We start from the raw sequence: 22,416 nt of genomic DNA on the forward strand, positions 1-22,416 counted from the left end.
CAGCTTCAAAGTTTTTGGCGCGTTTACAGATTCTGCAGTAAAAGTGATCACTAATGTCACTAATGCAGATCGTGGATGGCAACTGTCGTAAAACCTCAAATAATGGTAAGGAGATCAGTAGTGCAGAATTTATGAACATGGCGCATCTTAGTTTATTCTTAAAGCTCGGATATGTTAAATCATTAAAACAGTTGTACATCCTGGCCTGTGAGAATAATGAACCACACAAAGAGGAACATTTATATGTGTGTATGGAATTAAAAACAGGTACCGAAGTGTCCAGTGCAATTTTACTGCCTTTACGGCTCATTTTTACATTTACATTTTAAAACAAAGGACCTTAGGGTGCCTGATACGTCCCATAATTATCAATAAAACAGATAAAAGTAACCCAGAGTCAGGTACAGACAAGATGAGCTTCAAAAATAATTTATTTGCAATAAATTAAACATTTTAAATATAACAACAGGAATTATACACATCTTAAATTTTGCAGCCACTTCCTGTTTCACATTCCAGCCATGTATGTAATGTGCCTTTAAGTGGCTTTGTTCATTTCTTCAGCATTTTGAATTGGTTGTAATTTTGTAAAGGGTTCTTGTCTTTTTGATCCATTTTAACAGCTATTCTTTTATTGATGGAAAAAAAAACTTGAAAAGTAAATCAAAGTGATTTCATTTGGTTGTTCTCAAGTCCCATAATTAATCCATTTGGTTAAAAGATTTTTCATTTTCTCTGACAAGACACAAAATAACCAAAAATGTATGTACAATTTTACATACTGGTTCTGTTTGTCTTTGAGGGATGCAGCGAGTTTCCTCATATCTCTGGTTGCTAGTAGCAGTTTCATTTCTAGCTCTGAGTTCACTCACTCCACCCGACACCTTGTTATAAATTTGCTTGTCTTGTTGCTTGCAGTGCCTCCGCAGAGCATCTCTGAAAGCTTCCTTGATACATCTAAAAACCGCAGCATTGTTGCAATGTTGTCCCTCAGGTGAGACTTAATTTTGTTTAAAGAAAAAAAAGTACAATGTGATAATTCTCCTAAGTGTTACAGGATAGGTTTTTGCTATGTTTAGATTATGATTATGAGCTGATCACAGGTCAGCATTTCTCACAATATACTGTATGATGCACAGTAATGATAGTTATTGCAATAATAAGATGTCCATATAAGCATCAACCGAAAACTTTATACTGTGCTCAGATGCACTTTTCACTTATTGGAGTGAACAGGAGATGCAAGGAGAGCTGGAGAGCAGGACCCGATCATGTTGTTTTTTTGTTTTTGTTTTTTCCTGACAGAAAATTGTTTGAAGAGCCTTCTAAAGACTCCAGCTGGCTGAAGTTTCAAAAGCAAACTCAAATGCATTTATGAGCTCAACTTAAAATCAAAGTCCACAGAAAGTACCTTTATAAAATAAAAAGTACGATAATTATATTATCTTTTCTGCTTCTTATATAAGATACAACATTGAACAACATTCTAAAACCAATGTATAAGCAATTATGAATGGATATTACAGCTAGATTAAGACTGATTCATGTTAACTCACTTAAACTATGTGTTTAAAATTACATCTGCATGGAAAAACACAGCAATGTCTCTATTTTGCAGTACAATGCAACTATGATGACTTGTTTTTTTGGGGGGATTAAAATAAATAGCACTTGTTTCATGAGAACCACATAATAATAAATTATCTTTATACAACCCAGGGACTTTACATGTGTTGTTAAAAAAACTGTGAAGTCCAAATGCAACCAATAATGTTTTATATCATGGTTTAAGAGCATTTCCAGCACTGACCATAATCAAACACATCCATTGTAGTTTGTGTTCAAACAGGGCACACAGCATTTCATTGTAGTGATTCCCTTCTCCTCACTGAGCAGCAGATTTCTCCTTAAAAGAAACAGATTTCATAATCACATTTAAACCTCAGTGATGTGATTAAACATGACTTTTGTCCTGAAGGTGCAATAATTTCTCTCCAGAGGAAAGCCCTCCCAGAGGTATCCTCCTTTCAACATGTACAGGTGATAACCCACCTGGGGTGTTCATCCTGTCACAGACTGGACTCAAGGTTTAGATGTTCTTCTGACAGTACCAACAGAGGCTTTAGAGTCACGATGACCCATGTCCTAACCTAACAATGATAATCAGTTATCCAGTGAACTTGCTCCTCCATTGGTAGCAGTGCCTTTGCCTTTTGATTTGCCTGATGAGCGGAAAGAGAAGCGTTTGATGAGACGCCGAGAGAAGCTGCCAGACTTCTTGCGGCTGCTGATTGTGGTGGCAGCAAAGTTATTTCCCATGTTGGAGATGTCTTCATGCGATTGGCTGAGGCAGGGCTCCTTCTCTCGATGTCTTCTGCGGAACAACAGCTTTGTCCCGCTCTGCAGAAAACCCACTGCAGGAAGCAGAGAGACAGGAGGAATATTAAACAACATTAACCAATCACCCGATAACTAGTCCTGTGAATCAGTGCACTGATTTCATGAGATAGCTGCCTTATCAAATTGATATTCAAAAGGAATTTAGCACTGATCCATTAAAAACCACTTTCATCTGGTTGGTTGTATGCGGCAGCACGGCCTCCAGAGGGCAGCAGCAGGACTTTAGAGTCAGTTGTGTTTTATGGCCTGTTAATCAGTGATTGCTCTATTGAAGATCTGATGTTATGTAAGGCTATAAAAGATTTGTTTTCCTCTGAAATATATTGTATTGTTATATATATATGTAAAATAAAATAGCAGTAACTTAAGAAAATGAAAACAGAAACCTCTTTTAAATGGATAAAAATCTACATCGATTCTTTAATATTTGCTTCAATTACAAGAGAAAGAGCAACATGGAATCAAAACTGTTTGCAAAAACTTAAAATTTAAACTGCTCACAGTGTGAGTGGAAACTGAACCTCTACGTCTGATTTTAGTGCACAGACTAAATCGCAAACTATGATGACAGTATTACCTTTGTGGTCCTTGAGGCTGCGCGTTTCCAAGGCACCAGTGGAACCAGTATCTGATTCCACATCGTCCACAGATGGACGCTCCGACACGTCAGAGGGTGTGGTTTCATCTGGGTCCTGGTGATGCCCCGTCCCGAAATGGTTGCCATGCATTGCTGCGTCCATGGCTGCAGCGTAGCCACTCGCTAATGCACAGTCATCCTCTGACAGTGGAACCTGATTGGTATTAGATGCTAAATCAGTTTATGTCCTTTTAAAAAATATGAATACAGTTAATTCAGGAGTTATACAGGACAGAGGAGGACTAAAGGAAGTATGTAACTACAGTTCCTATTGGAATTTGAACCTAAAAATGCCTTTTCAGATGAACACTTAATGTTATGACCATTATTTTAAAATACACACTTAGTCGTCACATTTCAGTGTCGGATTAGTGTCAGATTTCTAGTGTAGCTTCTTGCTCTGAATACATTTCCACAGGCTTTCAGGCAAAAATCAGGTCAGAAGACTCGGTCTGCTATAATGTGGTCCAACAGGGGGCTATGACTGTGGGCTAAATTTAGCTCAAACTCATTTTGCCTGGTTCCATTGTATTTTAGATTCCTTAAAAGTAGGCTTGTTAATGACCGTTGTCCTGAAAGTGAAGACTCATTACTTTTGCCTTGTTGAACCAGCGATGGCACAAATTCTACAAGCCACCGCATTTGACACAAATTTCCATTCTCTGACCTTTGACACGCCCGAGATGATCAGCGTGCTCCTTTTTGTTGGCGTCTTCCGTGCGGCTTTCGTGGCGGACTCCGTCAGCTGGCGGATGGCCGTCTCTGCAACAGGATCCAGGCCATTAGAGAGGCGGCTGCTCTCTGAGCAACAAAAACATAGATATGTAAATCAGCACTATACTAGTAAACTGCAATATAGTGTTTTTTTTATGTACACATTATTGAATTGATTTTGTTGTAACACACATCAATTTGAAAACGTAGGGTTTATCAGAAATATAGTTACACATTTTCTATTGTGTTCATCAGACTTTGTTTTCTATAAGCAAGTGAAACCTGTTGTTAAGGTTTAAGGCTTAGAGTACATGCAAGGAGAGTGAATGATGCATACTGAAAAGTGCATTCCTTCCATCTCGTGTTACACTGCTGCTTGTTGCTTATCCTACTTTGCATCTGTTATGTAAAACAATGTCTGGCCTTTCAGTCTAGAACTCACTGCTGAGGTTGGGGCTGGTGCTGCCTCTGCCATCAGACAGGATGGTGGGTTTCTTCTCTGTCACCTCCACTTTGGACGGTGAACGCAAAGGGGAGTCACCTGAGAGGCATCACAACTATTTTATGTCATCGTTTATATTATCACAATATCCTTTCATCTCACATTGTACACCTACTGTACCCTGAAGCAATGTCACGCCTCGCCCTGTAAATTTACCTGGACTGCGTTCCAGTTTAAGCCGAGACTGGACGGTGGTGACGGTGGTGATGATGGTTCCGTCCGGCATGATGGTTCGGTCCACGTCAACTTTCTTGGTGGGGGTGAGCGAGGAACGCAGTGGCACAGCATTGTGGGCGGTGCGAGGCTCCTCCGTTTCCACGTACAGCAACTGGAGGAGTCAAACAACAAATAAAGTCAGATACTCCCACATTTAATGGGGCTTTGCACTTCTTATTTCGCAAATAAAATGTGCAGAGGGGGTGGGTAATTCATCAAAACAGGGCACTTTTTTTTTTTTTTTTTTTTTTTTTTTTAGAGTTGTGGGTGCTCTGTAAACTGACATTTACACCTGCAGGGACAATTCCTGATGACTAATCAATAGGTAAAACAGGTTGCACCAGGAATAGGGGAGATGCTATCTTGTCTGCTGTCTGTTATTTTTTGCCTCTTTTGTTAGAGAACAATGCACCAACATGTTGGCCTACTGAGATAAAGCAATGTTTATGCTGTCTTTCAAGAAATATGTACATTGCAAGAAAGGCAACAAGTTGGCTGCTGAAAATGCCAGAAGAGAACTGATACTTCTATTACAGTCATGACAATGGACTGTATCATCTGTTACACAACACTCCCTCTCCTTTTGTTGTGAATCTCTGTTTCGTTCCAGCTTGCCTGGTGTTATATGATAAACTGTGATGTAACTGTACACTTTAAAGCATGAGCATGGCCTTGAAACAGTTTTCTATGACTTTTATGGTCACATTTTGCATCTCGTCACTCACTTCTGCTGTGATAGTAGCGTTCGGAGCCAAGCCGTGGCCGGGGCTTATTGACAGTGTATGTTGTCCAGTGGGAATTTTACAGCGTAGGTCCAAGGCGATGGAGGCATGACCAGGCAGGAATTCTACCCGACAAAGAGAAAGTCTTAACGTATTTGTGGAAAAAGCATGAAAGCCTTTTTTAATATACTGTAGCTCTGAAGCCACCACAGGAGCATCTCCTCGCATTTTATACATCCTAAAACACTAGCAAAGACCATTACAGTGAGCCTGCAAGCAGTGCAGTTTAAGCATTGATGATTTTGCTTTGGTAGTCCAAGCATTCCTGCTGATCAGGTTTCTGAACAGCAGCCAATAGTAAATTGCTATCAAGCAGTGCCTTACGTTCTCTCTTGCCATTCCGCTCCATAAGTCTTAGTCTCAGCTCTTTGGTGTCTGGGCTCAGCTCCCTTCAACACAGAGAAAGCAGCTGTGTTAGAATGAAAAGGAATTCCCACTATGCAAAAATACATTAGCTAGAATAATGTGACTTTATTTTCAGGCTAGTTTTTCCTTTAATTTTGGCATGAATACACACGATCACAACACATTAACGGCAGTTTGGCATCACAGATGCCAGATTCTTACAGAGTGATTTCTTCACTCCATTCCAGTGGGGCACTGGGGTTGCTGGGCACAGACAGGAAGCAGGTTGTCCTCTCTATCGAGGGTTGGTCCAGGCTCAGGACACAGCACAGCTCCTCTGATCTAGACCACTGGCCTGCAAACACACAGCGAGACGCAGTGAGACCTCAGCAATCATCAGGAAGCTGGACGGAAATGGTCTGACACAGATTTATATCTGACCTTTGCTTAAGGTCACCGTGAGCTGCCGAAGCTGTAGTCGTCGCACCAAGACAGTCTGGGATATAGAGTTCAATCCCACCGACAGATGGTCCACGGGCGCCTGGAAGCATTCAGAAAACTACCTTAAACACAGGATCTATCATACAGCATCCAGTGACAGCAAACAGGTCCTGGCTAGTTCATCTTATCGCTACAAAGTTTGTGAAAAACACTTATTTCTCACCAAAGGACTGGAGACACAAGTCTTGAGGTTGAGGACCATGGCTGGCTGAGTGCTGAACAGAGTGTCCTCTATCAGTCCCTTAATCATGCCCAGGTCTGCCTCAGCCTCTGTGCCCTGAGAAGAAAAAGAAGCAAGTGATTGCTCTTTGATGATGCACCAGTATGTGTTTGGCCCGCAAACTGAAATACAGACACAAACTGGGGCTTTTAATACATTTTTGTGCCTGATATCATCTTACTGATCTCTCTAATGATGTCCAAGAAGACCAAACAGAATGTGGTTGTTTACTGTTGCTTTAATCTAAAAGACATTTAGTTTGTTCAAAAAGCATTACAGCTTTGGGAGATTGAACCAGTCCCAATATTTCATACTTAATTTGTATCTGTAGTGAAAACATTTCTTGTGCTCAATATTTAGTTTTCCTTTCTTTATTGACTTTGTTGCTGTCGCTAACAAAAGGCATGAGATGGCATGCATATTTATGTAACAAAATTCATGAACAGCATTTCCTTCATGACTCATCATGAGTTTAATCGGGTAGAAAGTGACTCACATGCAAAACATTTACATGCTGACAGAGATTTATGGAGAGAATTTGACAGAAAACTTGAGCACAGTCTCAGAAAGAATTACATTAGGTATATTTCGTTTTTTTTTTAATGTATGTAAACTTTTAGTTTGTAAAGAAGTAAAGGAGGAGGAGCTGTGGTACCAACATCAGATGTTCTCACCTGTCTCTGCAGCTTGCATGGAGACACAGTCAGAGAAAATGACGGATGCTTGGAAAGAGTCCAGGACATCAGCAAACCCTCGTCCTCCACCTCCTCCAGACACACCACAACCTGATGGAGACAGACGGTGGGAGCAAGGTTGGAAAACACATTAAACATAGAGCCAGAAAGCAAGTTAACAGGTTTGCAGTTACAACAGAGTATTAAAATAATACAGTAAGGATCTTCCTGGAAGATCAGCAGCCACTGTTTGCTTCTACAATACTTTTTACATTATAAAACACCAGGTAACATTTGGCAGAAAACAGCTGGGTTATTTTATGATACATAACACTCTGAAGATGCTGCATTCCAGTACTGACATTTTTTTTTTTTTTTACAATGTTAAATGGCAAAAGGAGTGAAGTGTACAAGGAAAAACACTTCTGATGTAAATACTCTCTTCAGTGAAGTAAAACAAACATCTCCAAAACAGGATGCAACATAATTTATGGGAAGGGGGTTCTTACTTCTTAGAAGTTCCAAATTTAACGACAATGACAGCGATGGCAGGATTACATGCGATTTTTCCCGCAAATGTACACATTTGAATAACAATGCAAATGATGCTCTGACATTCTCATTTGTTTCAGAGGCCTGGCCTCAAATGTGCAAATTGCAGAAATCCAGGTGGTGTGCTTTTGTACCTTTGTCACCATAGGTGCTATAGTGATCTGATAGGTGTCCATGGAAACAGCAGCGGGTGACTGCTGGGTGACGGTCACAGGAAATGTCACTGTGTCCACCCAACATTTACAGTGCAAAACCTGTAAAACAAGAAGAGGTTGAGAACGATTTGCTCATTACTAACAGACACACATCACACATTGCTCCAATTAAAAACTCACTGGGTGACTGACTAAAGATGCCAGGTTTAGATGTTAATCCCTGTATTTATTACAGCTGTAATGAACGGGGACCACAAAGATTACTTACCATTCGGTGTGCCGATTGGTCTGTGCAGGTCACACTATCTATTGCAGAGGCAGCAGTTAACTGGAGACTGCTGTCAAAAGTGATCTGGATGGAGCTCTGAGAGAGACAGAGGAAGAGAACAAATGTCCTAAATATTATATAAGAGAAAGAAGAGAGAAACTTGGGGATGACATAAAAGATTTTGTTACAGCAGTGATAAGGCCTTTAATGAAGCTGGTCAGCAGATAGTCATAGTCCTTGAAGAAACAGCTGCTGTATCATTTAAACTAACATGTAAATTAATTAGGGATCTCATGAATTTTAAGCACGTTTGGTTTCAGATGTCAAAGAACTTCTCTGATCTTTGCTCAGAGAGATTAGTACGATCACTTGCATACAGTACTGATGGCACATTCAGATGCTCATCATGCAGTGTAATCCTTAAAAAAAAAAATAACATAAGTGCATATGCTTCCCAGTGTGCCAGCATAGCAGAACCAGAAACCTTCCCTTAAGCACAATTTGTGAGAGAGTCAGGAATATTAATGTGTAATTATTTTCCCATGCCAAGTATTCACTATACCAAGGTGAAATGTCTGATGCAGAAAATTGACATGAATCGATAAGCAGGTTCTTCTAAGGTGCCATTATAAGTCCTGTATTTACAATGCATGGCAAAGCACAAATGGGATTTTCAGCTCAGGCAGCTCTGTGGATTTGTGCACTCAGATGAATAGTGCCTGAAGATACTGGCAAAAGAATTACAACATATGTTTTACCAAAGGGTGGTAGGAGCACATTTTATATGGTTAATATGAGCTTTTGTAATAATACAGTAGTTTTAGATCCACTTTCATTAAACTGCGACTGGTTCAGGCTGCTGAGACCCTGCAACAGAATCCATTATGAAGACTCAGTCAATGCTTAGTCATGCTTTCAGCAAGGCTGGCTTTTTCTGTATGAGAGCTAGACTTGGAAGACACCCCTAACAAGAGGAATTAGCATCTCAGTTGTAAGAAAAGATTCACCAGAACTGTGGAAACACCAGTGGCCCACTATCGCTTTGTGTGTGTGCCAGAGGATCTGTTACACTGGACGGCTTTAACTGGCTCAGGAGATGCAAGTGAGAGAAAACAAATCCCCTATTGTCAGGACATATGTTCCTCTAGGTCCAAGTCCAATCTCTATCAAATACAACAGTGGAGGCGGGGCAGAGGTGGGAGGATGATATAACAAAGTTGCTGGTGTGTGTCTGTGCATGTCTCTGCGTGTGTGTGTGTGTGTGGGTTGGTGTTCCAGCCAGAAGGGCAGGAAGCCAAATGCGATGCTGCAAGCTTACGTAGGTTCCCTGGACCAACACTGCAGTCACATGACCACAGCGTACAACCGGCCTTGTTTACTTCGGTTGACTGGAGCTTCTAAAACTGCTCCGTCACCCAACCGTTCATTACATCCAAAGCGCAGAACAAATATGATGTGATGTATTTCAGATTGTGAGGCTTTAGGACAACCCACTAATCACAGGATTCTCTTTGTGTGTGGCTCTTACATGTGTATTACTAAAGGGTTGTGTCACTGCAGTCAAACACCACTGGCATCTTTGTTATTAGGCTGATTTAGAGTTAGTACAATGTTTTAGGCAAATACTTTGAATTTCAATGTGTGTTTTTTGAATGGGATCCATATACTCAAAAATTTTGTATGATGTAAACAAAATAGTATTAAATAATAGACTTATTTGGTGGGTCATTTTAGCTTTATTAGAAAGCTGGCAGTGTAGATATAGACAGAAAATGATAAAGGATAAAAGACTTTGTGTTGTTTTTTTGTCAAACATGCCAAACCATGATAAAAAGAAACTGACAGCTTTATATTTTTGTCAATTTCTTTAGGACACACAGCAGCACAGGCTTGCCAGGATGTGTCAGTCACAATCTTGCATGTCTCAGAGATGGCTGGGTCATCAGATTTTCAGTCTCTGTTGTTTCTACCAGGGGGTTGCTGATACAATGTTCTGCAAATAATCACTCTCCGGACTGAACAAAAATTCCAGTATTGTATGTTTTTTGGGGGTTGACCACAATGCCAGTTTAATATTTTAAAGCATACATGCTTGGGAGGTTGGCCAGATCTATCTACAATTTAAATTTTTTAGGTAAAGCATAAATTATCTAAATGGTTATAAGTTTATGGTTTTCTCTTTCTTCAAATGGTGTTTACCTAGACATTTCACATCCATTGGCTTCATAAGTAGCCATCTGGTGCACCGTGGCGTCGTGTATCCTCCTGGCAGTGGCTACAGAGCTCATTTTGTCATGGAGAGGGCAATGCTAGCAGCATAACCACAGATTTGTCCTTGTGAACCACCGCTGTTCAACTAAGTGTGTATGTGGGGGGGGGTATTTCTGGAAAGAGACAGTTCCTGAGGACATCCATGGTGTCACTTCAGGTTTGTCAGCGTCACACCCTTTGGGTCCGACTAGCTGAACGCTTCTGAAAAGCATGTGGGTCAACCAGAAATACACTCCCCCTGTGGCTTGTGTTGACCCTCATCTTCCCCTCCTGTCTATTCTTCTAGTTGCATATACTGCGGTTCAGACTACAACAGGGTATACATTTTGTGGTGTAGAAAAAGCTATTTCTAATGTTTGTTTTTAACTTTGAAAACCGTAAAACATCTAATATTCATTTGGAATTGTTTTAAAGAAAAACATTTAGCCTACACACCCAGACACACTGGTTTTATAATGTGAAAATGTCATCATAAAACACATTATAGGTTCTTTTTTTTGTGCCAGCCACGCTAGGAATGACAATGTTTGTTAGCAATGTTAACATGCTAATGCTGCTAATAAAAACAGCTAATTTTGGCATGGCAACACACTAAACTAAGATGATGAACATGGTCATCTTTCCTGCTAAATATCTGCTACTAGCATGACTTTTAGCCTATAAACACTTGAAGTCTATCAAGCAATCTGCACTTCAGCCACTGATCTCAATTGATTTCAATTGATTATATATTTCCAATTTAATATTTCTAATAGTGTTCTGAGAAGTGCTGTGCTGAGCCATACATGAAACCATTAAATGTAATGTGTCAAATACAGTATAGTAAAATTATAACAAGATGTCATCTGAAGCAGCTCTGGTCTAGCTTCACTAATAAATTCTAAGGTAGTGCATAGAAATCAGCATAATATACTATGTGTGTCTTTATTTTAAATGCTGAGTCAAAGGAGCAGCCGTGGAGATCAATGCCTGCCACAGAACGGTTTTAATAATATGGTTTGTTTGTGCTGTGACTGTAAAACGAGCCGGTGAATTTAAATCTGTCACTGACGGATAAAAAGGTTAGTTTCCTGCGCTATCATAGCAAATGAGTGCTGAGTGCTTAACATCCCCTGTCGTTAAGAAGAAATCTACTTGAGCATAATCACAGGGCATTAATCATCTACCGGCAGCTCACAGTCAGAGAGGGAAGAAGTGAACTGTGTCCTCAAGCTAATCACCAGGCTCTTTATAATTGCAGATCTTGAATGGACAGGGAGCTTCCTTCCCTGCAGATGCACACTCGTACGCTCTATCAGTTCTCCTTTTCCACCCACTGGACCCACTGACGATGGCTTGTCATCATGTGTCAGCTGCAGATGCACACACAGTCTCACGATGCTTTTATGATCTGCAGGTCTGAGCGGGGTCAGCCAGTCCAGTCCTTCAAGCTCTCGTCTACAAACTAATCCAGCCAGAGACATCTGTATAGCTCCATATCAAGTTTACTCTGCCAAGGCAAGATTATAGCCAGAAGCTCCTGCAGTGTTACTTAGGCAGACAGACAATTTCTCTGGATAAACAACTGAATCATGAAACAAGCTGCAGCATGGTATTATTGTCCAAAGGTGCAGGAGGGAGACTAAAAAGTCAGATATACTGCAGAGATTAGCTTTTTGTGCTGCTGCACAGATCCACGTGTCTCTTATTTCTCTGTTTATCTATTCACCTTTAGACACATACAGCTAAATCACTGTCATGCTTAATTATCCTTAATAAACTGTTTGTGGGTATTCAAGTAAATCCATTGAGCTGATAACTCCAAGAATATCACCGCCATTTAATCTATCATGCCAGCTCTCACACACACGCATGTATACATGTGTGTTTCTGTAGCAAGAGGATGTCCTTCTCTTGACATCGCTGCATATAACCAGCTGCGATGAAGCCTCAGGCCCCAATCCCTGGATTACAGGGACACAGGAAGAGTGAGAGAGGGGGGGTCTTCTTAGGAACTATATAAATCAACATTACACTAGAGGTAGAACTCTACAGAACCCAGCTGCAACACACGGGCTGTGCTCGACCACTCAGCTTGTCACCCTGAGGACGCAGTTGTCTTTCTGAATCTATATCTTAGACAGAGACAGGAAACCAAACCCTCTTGATTAAATATATTCTAGGAAGAGGCTGAATAAGCCACTGTCAATAACACCTTATCTCCTCGCATAAACGCTCTGTTTGATAAGCACATATGCACTCGGCTGAACACCTCTGAAGCAGCAATGCAGCTGTAGAGCTAGCAAACTCACATAGTACATTTACATGTGCTGTAGTGTTTCCTTTTCCTATTCAAATCTCAATATCAAGTATGACCACAACAAACAGATCCACAAACCCAAAGAATGATGCATTAGCATGAACTATTTGCTGCTGTTCACTATATTTATATAACAAATCTCAACCTCTGAGACACTTTTTGTCCCATCTTGTTGTTTTGAATACTGGACGTCAGGGGTCAGGGTCAGGACTCCCCCTTGGGATGGAGGGTGTTGCTACAAGAACGACACAGTATTGTGACAACGCTCAAAATCACTGAGACAGCATGAGCCGCTCTGTAAGCCAGCACTGTTTACATGGTCCCACATGAGCGTTGGAGGGTTCCTGGCTTACGTCACTCTCTGCTGCAGTGAACAGGATATCACTATTACAGAACAGCCAGGCCAGACTTCTGAAATGATTACTGTGATTTCAAAACTACAAACAGTGACCCACTAACACTTACGAAGTCTTCATTTGAGACTGATTTTTAAAAAATTGCTATATCTCACACAGGTAGAGCCCTGAGCCCTTATTTATAAAGCTCATTAGCCCTATAAATAAAAATGAACCCTTAAGCATTATTTGTCCTGTGACAATTTGGTTTCTACCTGACAATGAAAACCAAAAGCCCACAATAAGGTTTCTAACAACAAAAGCTAAAACCTTCCTTGTAAATTACTATTGAAATATCAATAATGTTTATTCATGTTACAGCGAACAGCTGAGAATACTATGCCATGGTGACCAAAACACAATTATACTTGTTGTTCAAGCAGTAAACCCAGGTTCTGAAAGGGGCATCATGTTTCACAATGACCTTATGAGGAACCAAAACCATTATGTGTTAAGCCAAACTAGCCAGTTATACCAGTTTGCATACCATAGTAGCTCCTTTCCCACATCATGTGTGAATTATAACAAAGCTACAGACGCTGGTGAAAAAAGAATTAAAATAAGATCCACGAAGTCCAATTTGAGTATTATATCTTTAGGTACCTGGTCATATAAGAACACAGTCGGTTTGGATAAAATTCTTTGTCACATCATAATATATTGTGATATAATACAAATCAATCAAGCAAATTAAACAATTAGACAAAGAAAAATAGCAAATACTCCTTTTTGAGAGACTGGAATGAGCCAAAATTTGCCATTTTTTTGTCAGAAAATTAACAAGTAACTCATTAGCAAAATACTTTCCAATTAATTTTCTCTCAACTGACTAATCGATTTAGCTCTATATATAATGATTTCATGAGGGATACGGATGGATATTTGCACCAATTTTCAGATTTGGAATCAGATTTCCTGCTACGCTGCAGAGTTTCAAGTCTTTATTATGATGGGTTTCACAAATTGTCGCCCTATTGCTTGACCAAACATGATGGAGCCTGCAGAGGAAAAGGAGTTTTGCTGAACCCTGTTCATTGCTTCAACTGTTGCTAACAGGCTCATTCAACTATCCTTTATTTGGATAAATTTCAACATAATTATTTAAAGACCTCTGTCAGCATCAATCTTAAATGCCAGAGAAGTACTTAGGTTAATGCTATAAAGGATTTGTGTGCTAATCCCCACATGATGACACTGAAGCCGTATCTTCATCGTGCTGTGCTCCTCCAGGGAAGCTCATGTTTTGCTTGATGTAGAAATGTAATCATGAAATGCAAGTTAAAGGAGAACGTGAGTCTCCGGGACCATAGTCTGGGCGGTGGCTCTAGTGTCTGTTTTCGAAGTGGCCACAGCAACATGCCTGGCAGGTGGCAGGTGCTTTCTGTGTAAGAATGGAAAGTGACAGCCTCTGAATACTTGCCATATCTCTACATGCAACCCCCAATAGAAGGTTTTTCTAGACATGGTTTGAGGGAGAAGCTGAAAAACCACAACATAAGGTGAACTTAGTAACAACTCTTGAGTCTAAACAGTACAGACAAAAAGACTTTTTTGTTCACTGGCTATTATACATGTTACAACCTAAACAATGTCATCAATCACTAGGCCACGGTAGCTCTTAGATTAAGTCCTCTAGGTGTTTCTATTTTTGCTTGTAATTTGTTATCTGAGTGTCCTGTTCAAAGTTTCATTAACAAACTCGCAAGTCATTTGCATACACCCCAGACACATTTAGAAAAACAGATTGCTCTGCGCGCAGACTCGATGACGAGCGGATATTTTATTGTGATGAGTGAGCTCAGGAAGCTTTGGCTTGCACTCTCAGCTCACAAACTAAACACCACATGGACAAACAGACATGGGCAGCTTGTCTCTGTCTCCTCCACCACTGACGAATTTACCCAGTCTGAAGAATTATCTTTCTATAAACATCATATACCCTATCACTGCTGGGTAAAAGCTTCGTTTCTACTTGTTTTTTTTTTTTTTTTCAGCATGACAACTATTTTCATGCTCCTCTCCTGGGTTTTTAAAGCCTAAAGGTCATAGAGTCAACATAAATAAAACTAAACACAGATGAAACCTTCAGAGAATGATCAAGGTAAGAGGTTCTTAAAAAAACATCCATGGCAACCTCCTTACCATGTCTAATTTCACTCTCTAAACACTCCAAAGTTCAGCCAAGGTTCACTCCAATGTTTGGAGTTTCTTGGTAACTGAAAGCAACAAAGGTCACGATGGATCAGTTAATTAGGCCACTGAAAGATAACTAAGCTGGCACACACCCATTTACCACCATATATTACAGAGCAGCAGCACAGAACCGCTGAGACCTCGTATTACCACCACAAAAACGAGCCTGCTTAATGCTGATGAAAACAGATGTAAGCTCTGCTGGATTAATGCTGCATATAAAAACAAACAGTATGTGGAGTATGCAGTAAAAATGCACACAGCCTTAGAACGTGAAGGAATCCCAATAAAACACATGAATATGAAGGAAGCACATTCTTCAAAAGCTCTGTGCTCGTCTTGTTTATGCTCTTTGTGTCTGTAGCTATGGCACTGCGTCTAAATACTGTGTATTAGAGTGTACACACAGCAATGTCAGGACCTTCATTACCTTTCATATTCAATTAAGTCCTAAAGACCAACACAAAGGCTGTCAGGTTTTGAAGTAATAGGTTGACATTTTGGGAAACACATTTACTTGCTCGCTTTCTTTCTGAGCTTTAGATGAGAAGATCAATGCTGCTCTCATGTTTGTAGACTAAATGTGGAGCTAGATATCCAGCAGGTAGTTGTCACAGCTTAGCATAAAGCATGGTGATGATGTGAACTGATTATCTGGACAGTTTAATGTTATAAAATGGTAATACATTAATAATAATAATAATAATAATAATAATAATAATAATAATAATAATAATAATAATAATAATAATAATGATGATGATGATAATAATAATAATAATAATAGATCACAATACCACAGAACATTGATAAATAGTAATAGTGAATTATGGCCCAGTCCTGTTACTTGTACTCAAATGTGTGGTTCCATTTTTTTTGTTGAGGACATCATATTTTAGTTTAACTTTCTTAAACTAAATCTTTCTTAGCAGATTATCTCTAAAAGGTAATAGATTAGGTTTAAGTCTGGCAGAGAGACAGCCCTTGGCTAAAGGATCAGTCGATTAGATTATGGAATGTCAAGCATTTGATAGCTATTGTTGATTTTTGAGCGGCCCGAGATCACTAACTTGCTCACTGGTGAGCAAGTTGGACCTCTTTCTAATCTGTGTGCTCAGACAGTGTGCTGTTAATTGCACCATTCGGCTAAGCTCCAAGTGTCTTTTTTTTTCAAACCAGTACGCAACAATTGCACCATCACCCATTGAATATTTCTCCAAAGTGTTTACTTGAACATCTGAGGGGAAGCTTTCAATCCGCCAAGGTGAGGTGACCCTTATGAATCAGAATCCAGTGCTGTGGATTGATCCCTTTAAACTCCCCGCCAACTCACCTCTCACTCGACACACACACACACACACACACACACAGACGGTTTATATGTGGGGGGTAGAGGATCCATCTCCTCTTCTAGAGCTCATAGGAAACATCTGACTGTGTGGCAGACTTTGATTCGCACAGATCAAAGGAACTATTTAAAAGGAGAAGGACCTTTAGAAACTTACACTAAGCCTCAAACAAGTGCCAGACTACCAACTTGTCTGGTAGTACTGGCCACACTGAATCTTACATTTATTTATGTGTGAAACAGTGTTGTAACATTGCTTTAATTCTTACAGTAAAGGTTATGAGCTGTTAGAAAGGTGCGTCAACCAGTCCTCTGTCTTGAGCACTGATTTTGCCTCTTCCCACTGTGATCGAACACCCCCCCCCCCCCCCCCCCAACAAGCCCGGGGTTTCACACTATTTTTATGAGGTGTGGGTGTTTATGCAGTGGATACACTGACTGGTCTTGCCTCTCCGCTCTTGTGTGCTGTTATGCAAGGCTCTGCCCCCCATCCTCTTACCGATTAGAGACACTCCAACTCCCACACCTCTACCTCCCTGCCTACACACACATCCAGCGCACATGGGCACACCAGCTCCCCTTGCTTAACTATTTATGCCTCTGCTTAGTAGAGTAACCTTAGGCATGCTCCTATACACATCCCCATCAGCTCTCCTTTGCAATATGACTTGGGCTACATCTCCTCCTATTCATGGCTGTAAGATCTCAAACATACAACTCACCCCGTGCCTGCAGGCTTGCTCATTCAGAGCTTTGACCCAGGTTCTCTGCCAATGCTCCCTGAAGGACTTGAAGGAGAACAGGGAGGTCAATAAGCCTTTAACTCCTGCCTCAGATGCAGGTCCTCCCCCCAAGCGGAGCTTCATCAGGAAGCCCCACACACCTCCATCGTGTCTGTGGCGCGGCTGTGTGAAGGAGAGCTGCTGCCAGTCTGGTCCTCCCCTGTCCCGCTTGGCGGTCTTCCTGGCTCTCCACAGCCGCATTACGATCTGCAAGTACTGGAACAGCCATCCGAGCACAATGAGCAAGGAGGCTAGAAAGAGACAAACCAGACACAGCCAGCCCAACTCCTGGAGCTCCATCACCGCCTCCTGGAGCCTCTCATATCATCAGGTCCAGATGGAAATACCGGGGACTTTTCAGTCAGAGCAGATCAACTCCGTTTAGCCTGAGAGTGGCAGTAAACAGACAGTCAGTCATCTTGCTTCAAGGGTACTTACACGTTATAACTGAGGAATACCCCAGATTACACAGGAGACGCACGCAGATGGCGCCTATTACCTCCCTGACTTTAATTTACTTGTTTTAGGTCAAATTAAAACACCGCTCGTGAGTGTGAAGATGAAATTAACGTTACGCCGATGTCTATGAACTATGGACCATGCATTAGACCAGAGGGCGATGCAGCGCAGGTTAAAGGACAGAACTCTTGATAATGAACCTGTCAACCTACCGCTTAACTTAGACGGTCCGAGGTGCAGGCTGCTGGGAGTCGAGAGCACGGCATCGGTAACGTGAAGCTGGCTTCATGGCGATGTACAGCGCTGCCAACAACAAATGTGTTTGACCCATCTCCGAGTCATCTGCGATGTTTCGGCTGATGTCTGTCTGTCCGTCATCTATCGATTCAAAAACAAGCCTTCTGCTCTCCGTTGGTGCATTACAGGCTGCAGCGGGTTTAAAATCTCCGCTGATCGTACCCTCCTACCTCTGTAACGTAACCTACGATGATGATTTGACAAAGAATAGCCGTGGCCTACAGGTGGCGCTGCAGGGCACACACGCAACAGCAACAAGGAAGTGAAAGTGACAGCCGTCAAAATAAAAGCAGAGAAACGTCGAACATTAAAAAATAACCCAAATCAATGAAGACACAAGGCTCCACTTAGGCTGACAGCAACCCTGGGTTAAAAATGTTTGACTTGGGATTATGGTATTTTTATTACTTGCTATTTTTTGTGACTTTTCAGCACTTAAGTAGAATATCAACCGGTTCCTGCATTATTACATAATCTTGTCGACCTGTGCTGTAGTTATAAAACCTTTATTAATTTTGTTTATATTATGTAAGTAAAATTCTGTTTAATCAAAATTCTACACACTAGTTTACTCATAGAAAACTGGGGTCAGAGAGTAATATTATTAGTTAGTCTTGTCATGCCCATCTATCTGTACCAGCAGAGTGAAAATACCTAATATAATTTTTAAATATTTGTACTTCATTTGTGCGTGTTTCACTTCTGCTACTACTTCTACTGGAGTTGTTTATATGTCTTGGATTTTATGGAAACTGAAACCGTAGAGTTTTTAAAAAATCATTGATCCAAATGTTACTTTGAATCCTCCACATTTCCCTTATTCTTTATGTTTAATTTATTTATTTGCATTTTACATTTTATTTATTTACATCATCGTTGAAAAAAATGACAATTTTTTAAAAAAAAAGTTTTTTACAACAGATGGCAGTTCACTTCCGTGTCAGCTTGGACATTGACAGGAAGTTAAAAGTCAATATTTGTTTACAGTTTGTCTCAAGCGAGTGACAAATGTGTGCCGAAATTGTTACCTTTTAATACTGAGCAAATATAATGGTATCCCGTAAAAATACGGCTAATTATATTTATTCGAGAAAGATTTTCCTTTAATGCAGCTCTTGTTTCCAGCCATACGGTGCGTCTTTCTAGTCATTGTAGCGTTGCAGATGTTTTATTTTGAAAAGTGTGAAAGGCGGAAAGGCTGCCCTCTCGTTACACTGTGGACTTAACGGTCGAACAGATCTCAGACGTGGAGTTCAGCCAGCCAGGCAATGAACATACTTAACAGCATCAACAACCCGTAATGAAAGATGGTATGGATTACCAGTGTGACTTATGGACTTATTTTTCTCTGACACCGGAATTACACAGGTGTATTTTGTTGTAAAAATGACGCTTTGACATGTTTTTACCTCAGTGAAGACAGCCAAAGCTCGTTCATCGATCGCCTGTAGTGGCAACGTCAGATTAGCTAGAAACGTGATTTGATCTGCCAGGAGCAGACCCACCAAAATGCCTGAAAACATGTCACCAATACCCGTCCTGCCGCTGGTGATCAACTGTTTCATGTCTGTACTCGGCTGCATGGCCACAACGAAACTCATTCCTGCTTTCAAAGACCATTTCATCTCAGCCAGATTGTACGGAATGGACCTAAACAAAACATCCAAAAAGGAAATGTGAGTCCATTTCTTGTCTGTCCCGTGATTTGTTATCCTTCCAGTTTGTGCTTAACAGTATGTTTGGTGAAATATGTCTGGTTTAGAGGTCAAATGTCATCATTTTATGCTCTAATTCTCGCTGTGTTTCTCTTCCTGGTCACCCCTCTTTGCAGTCCAGAGTCTCAAGGAGTCATCAGTGGGACAGTCTTCCTCATCATCCTCTTCTGCTTCATCCCAGTGCCTTTCCTTAGCTGCTTTGTGGGAGATCAGTGCATGGGCTTCCCACATGATGAGGTGGGCCGATTGATTGTTTCAGGTTCAACAAACCCATATGTTATTCCTCAACTTTGAAGCCCAGCTGTGATCTCAGTGTTGGTTTTTTCCTTTGGTCAGTTTGTACAGCTGATTGGTGCACTTCTGGCCATCTGTTGCATGATCTTCCTGGGTTTTGCCGATGACGTGCTGAACCTGCGGTGGAGACACAAGCTCCTGCTTCCAACAATGGCTTCCCTGCCGTTGCTCATGGTCTATTTTACCAACTTTGGTAACACGGTCATCGTGGTGCCCAAACCCTTCAGAGCCCTGCTTGGGCTGCACTTAGATCTGGGTGAGTTGTACAGTTTTGTTTTGTTTTTTTACAGAACTGTTCAAGTAGCAGTAGGCTAACTAGGATAGCCCAGATGTCCTTCTACACCATCACATTCTCCATCTCTTCCTGGGGGATCCTGTCCATTATGCTGATGTACATACATAAACACTAAACATATTATATGCGTTATCTGGATACAGCTCTTGTGTCAGTTGATGTAGAAAATGCCACTCCTTCTGCTGTTACACTCATGTTCTGTAAATAATGTAAATGATGATCTTCAACAGGCATTCTCTACTACGTCTACATGGGAATGCTTGCAGTGTTCTGCACAAATGCCATCAATATCCTAGCAGGCATCAACGGCATCGAGTCCGGTCAAGCCCTGTTTATCTCCGGCTCCATCATCATCTTCAACCTGCTGGAGCTCGGTGGTGTGTGGCTGTTTCCTTTCTCTTCATCAACATTCCAGATCACAACCTCTGTTGCAAATCATGTGTTGGATATTTGAATATACATTAGAGATAAGTTGGGAATTATTATATCACACTCGTAGAATTTGTCACCCTTTTCAGCCTGAATATGATCATGTGTGCTTTATAAATGTGGATGTTCTTGCTTTGTACTTCTTTTCTGTTGCACAAAAATTCCTCATAACACGCAAAATACTGAGCATATTTCCTCTGACATTTGGTTTGTTGTTCTTTGGTTATCTAATTTATCAGGAGATTACCGCGATGACCATGTTTTCTCCCTCTACTTCATGATACCATTCTTCTTCACCACATTAGCACTTTTTTACCACAACTGGTAAGTCAAACATATCACTTGTACCAGGTTTATGGAAAAATCTGCCCTACATTCAAAAGTGCAGTGGGATATTATGTTGGTGCCCTTAATGTTTGTTTTTGTCATCTTGCAACCTATTGTGTCACAGGTACCCCTCATCTGTCTTTGTGGGAGACACTTTCTGCTACTTTGCCGGGATGACCTTTGCCGTTGTCGGCATATTGGGACACTTCAGCAAAACAATGCTGCTGTTCTTCATTCCTCAAGTGGTTAACTTTGTCTACTCCTTGCCTCAGCTGTTTCACATCATCCCCTGTCCCAGACACCGGCTCCCCAGGTAACCTACTGTTCATGGGCTTTGAATTTGTTTCTGGTGTGTTTTTTCATTCATTTATGCTGAATATAATCTCTCACTGTTTGTATTTCTTCTTTCTTTCCTTTCTCCCACTTCTAATAAAAGACTGAATCCAGACACAGGCAAACTGGGGATGAGCTACTCTAAATTCAAAAGAAAGGACCTTTCTAACTTAGGAAATCTAATTCTGAAGGTAAAGCTCTTCTTTTTGGGTTTTCACTCTAGGGCTGCAGCTGACTGTTATTTTCATTATGGATTAATCTATTGTTGTTTTTTTTAAACTAATCCCTTAATCATTTTGTCTAAAAAAAAATGTCTTATCAAGTCCAAAAAGTTCAGTACAGTATCTGAATGCAGTGGCAGTATTTGGTTTAATGTAAAAACTTATCCACTCATGTACTGTGTGTACATCTTGCATATCATACCCACAGATTTGTCGTTCACATGCAGAGGGTAGCACATACCCTTAATAGTTGAAAGCAGATAGGTAGCAGTGTGTCTGGTGGTACAGATGCAGTAAAGCCCAACGCTGGCAGACTAGTTAGTATCACAGACCAGTGTCAGTCTGACCTGATTAAACTTGAATTCCCCTGTTAATTAGCCTGATAATCAGACACAATTGCCATTTGTGTCACCTATTATTACTGTTTGAATAACCCAGAAATAAAATCCAGGTAGTGAGGATTGGTCCAGGTGGGTAAACATACACGTGATGCAGATCGGCGACAGGCCTCCAGCTCTGTTTATTGGTTTATAACAATAATACCTATGATCCTCAACAGGTGGCAGAGTTATTGAGGCTACTCGAGGTGCGAAGAGGCCAGGAGGGAGATGGAGAATTTATTGAGTGCAACAACATGACCTTAATAAATCTGGTTCTGAAATTACTCGGCCCCATCCATGAGAGAAATCTCACAGTCATCATGCTCATCATACAGGTATAACAAAGCACCTGCTGTACCCAACAAATACGCTGGAAAGTGTTAGTCATTGGGAAATATATGAATGTTTCATT

General features: G+C 40.8%; 3 protein-coding genes and 1 long non-coding RNA gene across 6 annotated transcripts in view; 3 read left to right on the forward strand and 1 right to left on the reverse strand.

Annotated features, from left to right (window-relative positions):
* Window positions 1-1,425, forward strand: LOC121190426. The gene is made up of 3 exons (XR_005894987.1): window positions 1-105; window positions 919-994; window positions 1,306-1,425. It is a non-coding gene; the product is annotated as an uncharacterized LOC121190426 (long non-coding RNA).
* Window positions 414-18,199, reverse strand: c2cd2l (c2cd2 like). Of its 3 annotated transcripts, XR_005894986.1 has the most exons (16): window positions 17,926-18,199; window positions 17,195-17,640; window positions 7,967-8,062; window positions 7,678-7,797; window positions 6,992-7,102; window positions 6,261-6,374; window positions 6,038-6,137; window positions 5,819-5,951; window positions 5,576-5,640; window positions 5,195-5,316; window positions 4,410-4,581; window positions 4,194-4,292; window positions 3,705-3,838; window positions 2,978-3,191; window positions 2,053-2,414; window positions 414-1,906 (listed from the first exon to the last, which is right to left on the reverse strand). XR_005894986.1 is itself a non-coding variant. In XM_041051139.1 (15 exons), the coding sequence occupies exons 2-15, from the start codon at window positions 17,552-17,554 to the stop codon at window positions 2,164-2,166; spliced, it is 2,052 nt and encodes a 683-aa protein (XP_040907073.1). In that variant the 5' UTR covers window positions 17,555-17,640; window positions 17,926-18,199; the 3' UTR covers window positions 414-2,163. The 3 variants fall into 3 exon arrangements, 2 of the variants coding, with proteins under 2 accessions (XP_040907073.1, XP_040907072.1); XM_041051139.1 differs by having other exon boundaries at window positions 414-2,414; window positions 3,705-3,799; XM_041051138.1 differs by having other exon boundaries at window positions 414-2,414.
* LOC121190424 (histone H4 transcription factor) overlaps window positions 16,245-22,416 on the forward strand; it is a 12,060-nt gene continuing 5,888 nt past the window's right edge. Inside the window, exon 1 of the mRNA XM_041051140.1 lies at window positions 16,245-16,252. The gene's annotated coding sequence lies outside the window, so the exon portion shown is untranslated. The remainder of the gene's footprint in view (window positions 16,253-22,416) is intronic.
* The window catches only part of dpagt1 (dolichyl-phosphate (UDP-N-acetylglucosamine) N-acetylglucosaminephosphotransferase 1 (GlcNAc-1-P transferase)), a 4,124-nt gene continuing 914 nt past the window's right edge, over window positions 19,207-22,416 (forward strand). Inside the window, exons 1-8 of the mRNA XM_041051141.1 lie at window positions 19,207-19,686; window positions 19,842-19,962; window positions 20,062-20,275; window positions 20,545-20,691; window positions 20,983-21,067; window positions 21,195-21,383; window positions 21,507-21,594; window positions 22,184-22,339. Of these exons, the coding sequence (XP_040907075.1) occupies window positions 19,520-19,686; window positions 19,842-19,962; window positions 20,062-20,275; window positions 20,545-20,691; window positions 20,983-21,067; window positions 21,195-21,383; window positions 21,507-21,594; window positions 22,184-22,339 (1,167 nt within the window). The 5' untranslated portion in view covers window positions 19,207-19,519. The remainder of the gene's footprint in view (window positions 19,687-19,841; window positions 19,963-20,061; window positions 20,276-20,544; window positions 20,692-20,982; window positions 21,068-21,194; window positions 21,384-21,506; window positions 21,595-22,183; window positions 22,340-22,416) is intronic.

The sequence above is a fragment of the Toxotes jaculatrix genome, chromosome 12 (genome assembly GCF_017976425.1).
Source record: "Toxotes jaculatrix isolate fToxJac2 chromosome 12, fToxJac2.pri, whole genome shotgun sequence".
Classification (NCBI taxonomy): Eukaryota; Metazoa; Chordata; class Actinopteri; family Toxotidae; genus Toxotes; species Toxotes jaculatrix.

Bases quoted from the DNA above. Each gene is read 5' to 3' on its own strand.
- c2cd2l (XM_041051138.1), bottom strand. From the start codon at position 17,554: ATGGAGCTCCAGGAGTTGGGCTGGCTGTGTCTGGTTTGTCTCTTTCTA. The intron at 5,952-6,037 runs GTCAGATATAAA...GTGTGTTTGCAG, and splicing joins CACGGTGACCTTAAGCAAAG to GCCAGTGGTCTAGATCAGAG. The intron at 2,415-2,977 runs GTAATACTGTCA...TGCTTCCTGCAG, and splicing joins CAGCCTCAAGGACCACAAAG to TGGGTTTTCTGCAGAGCGGG.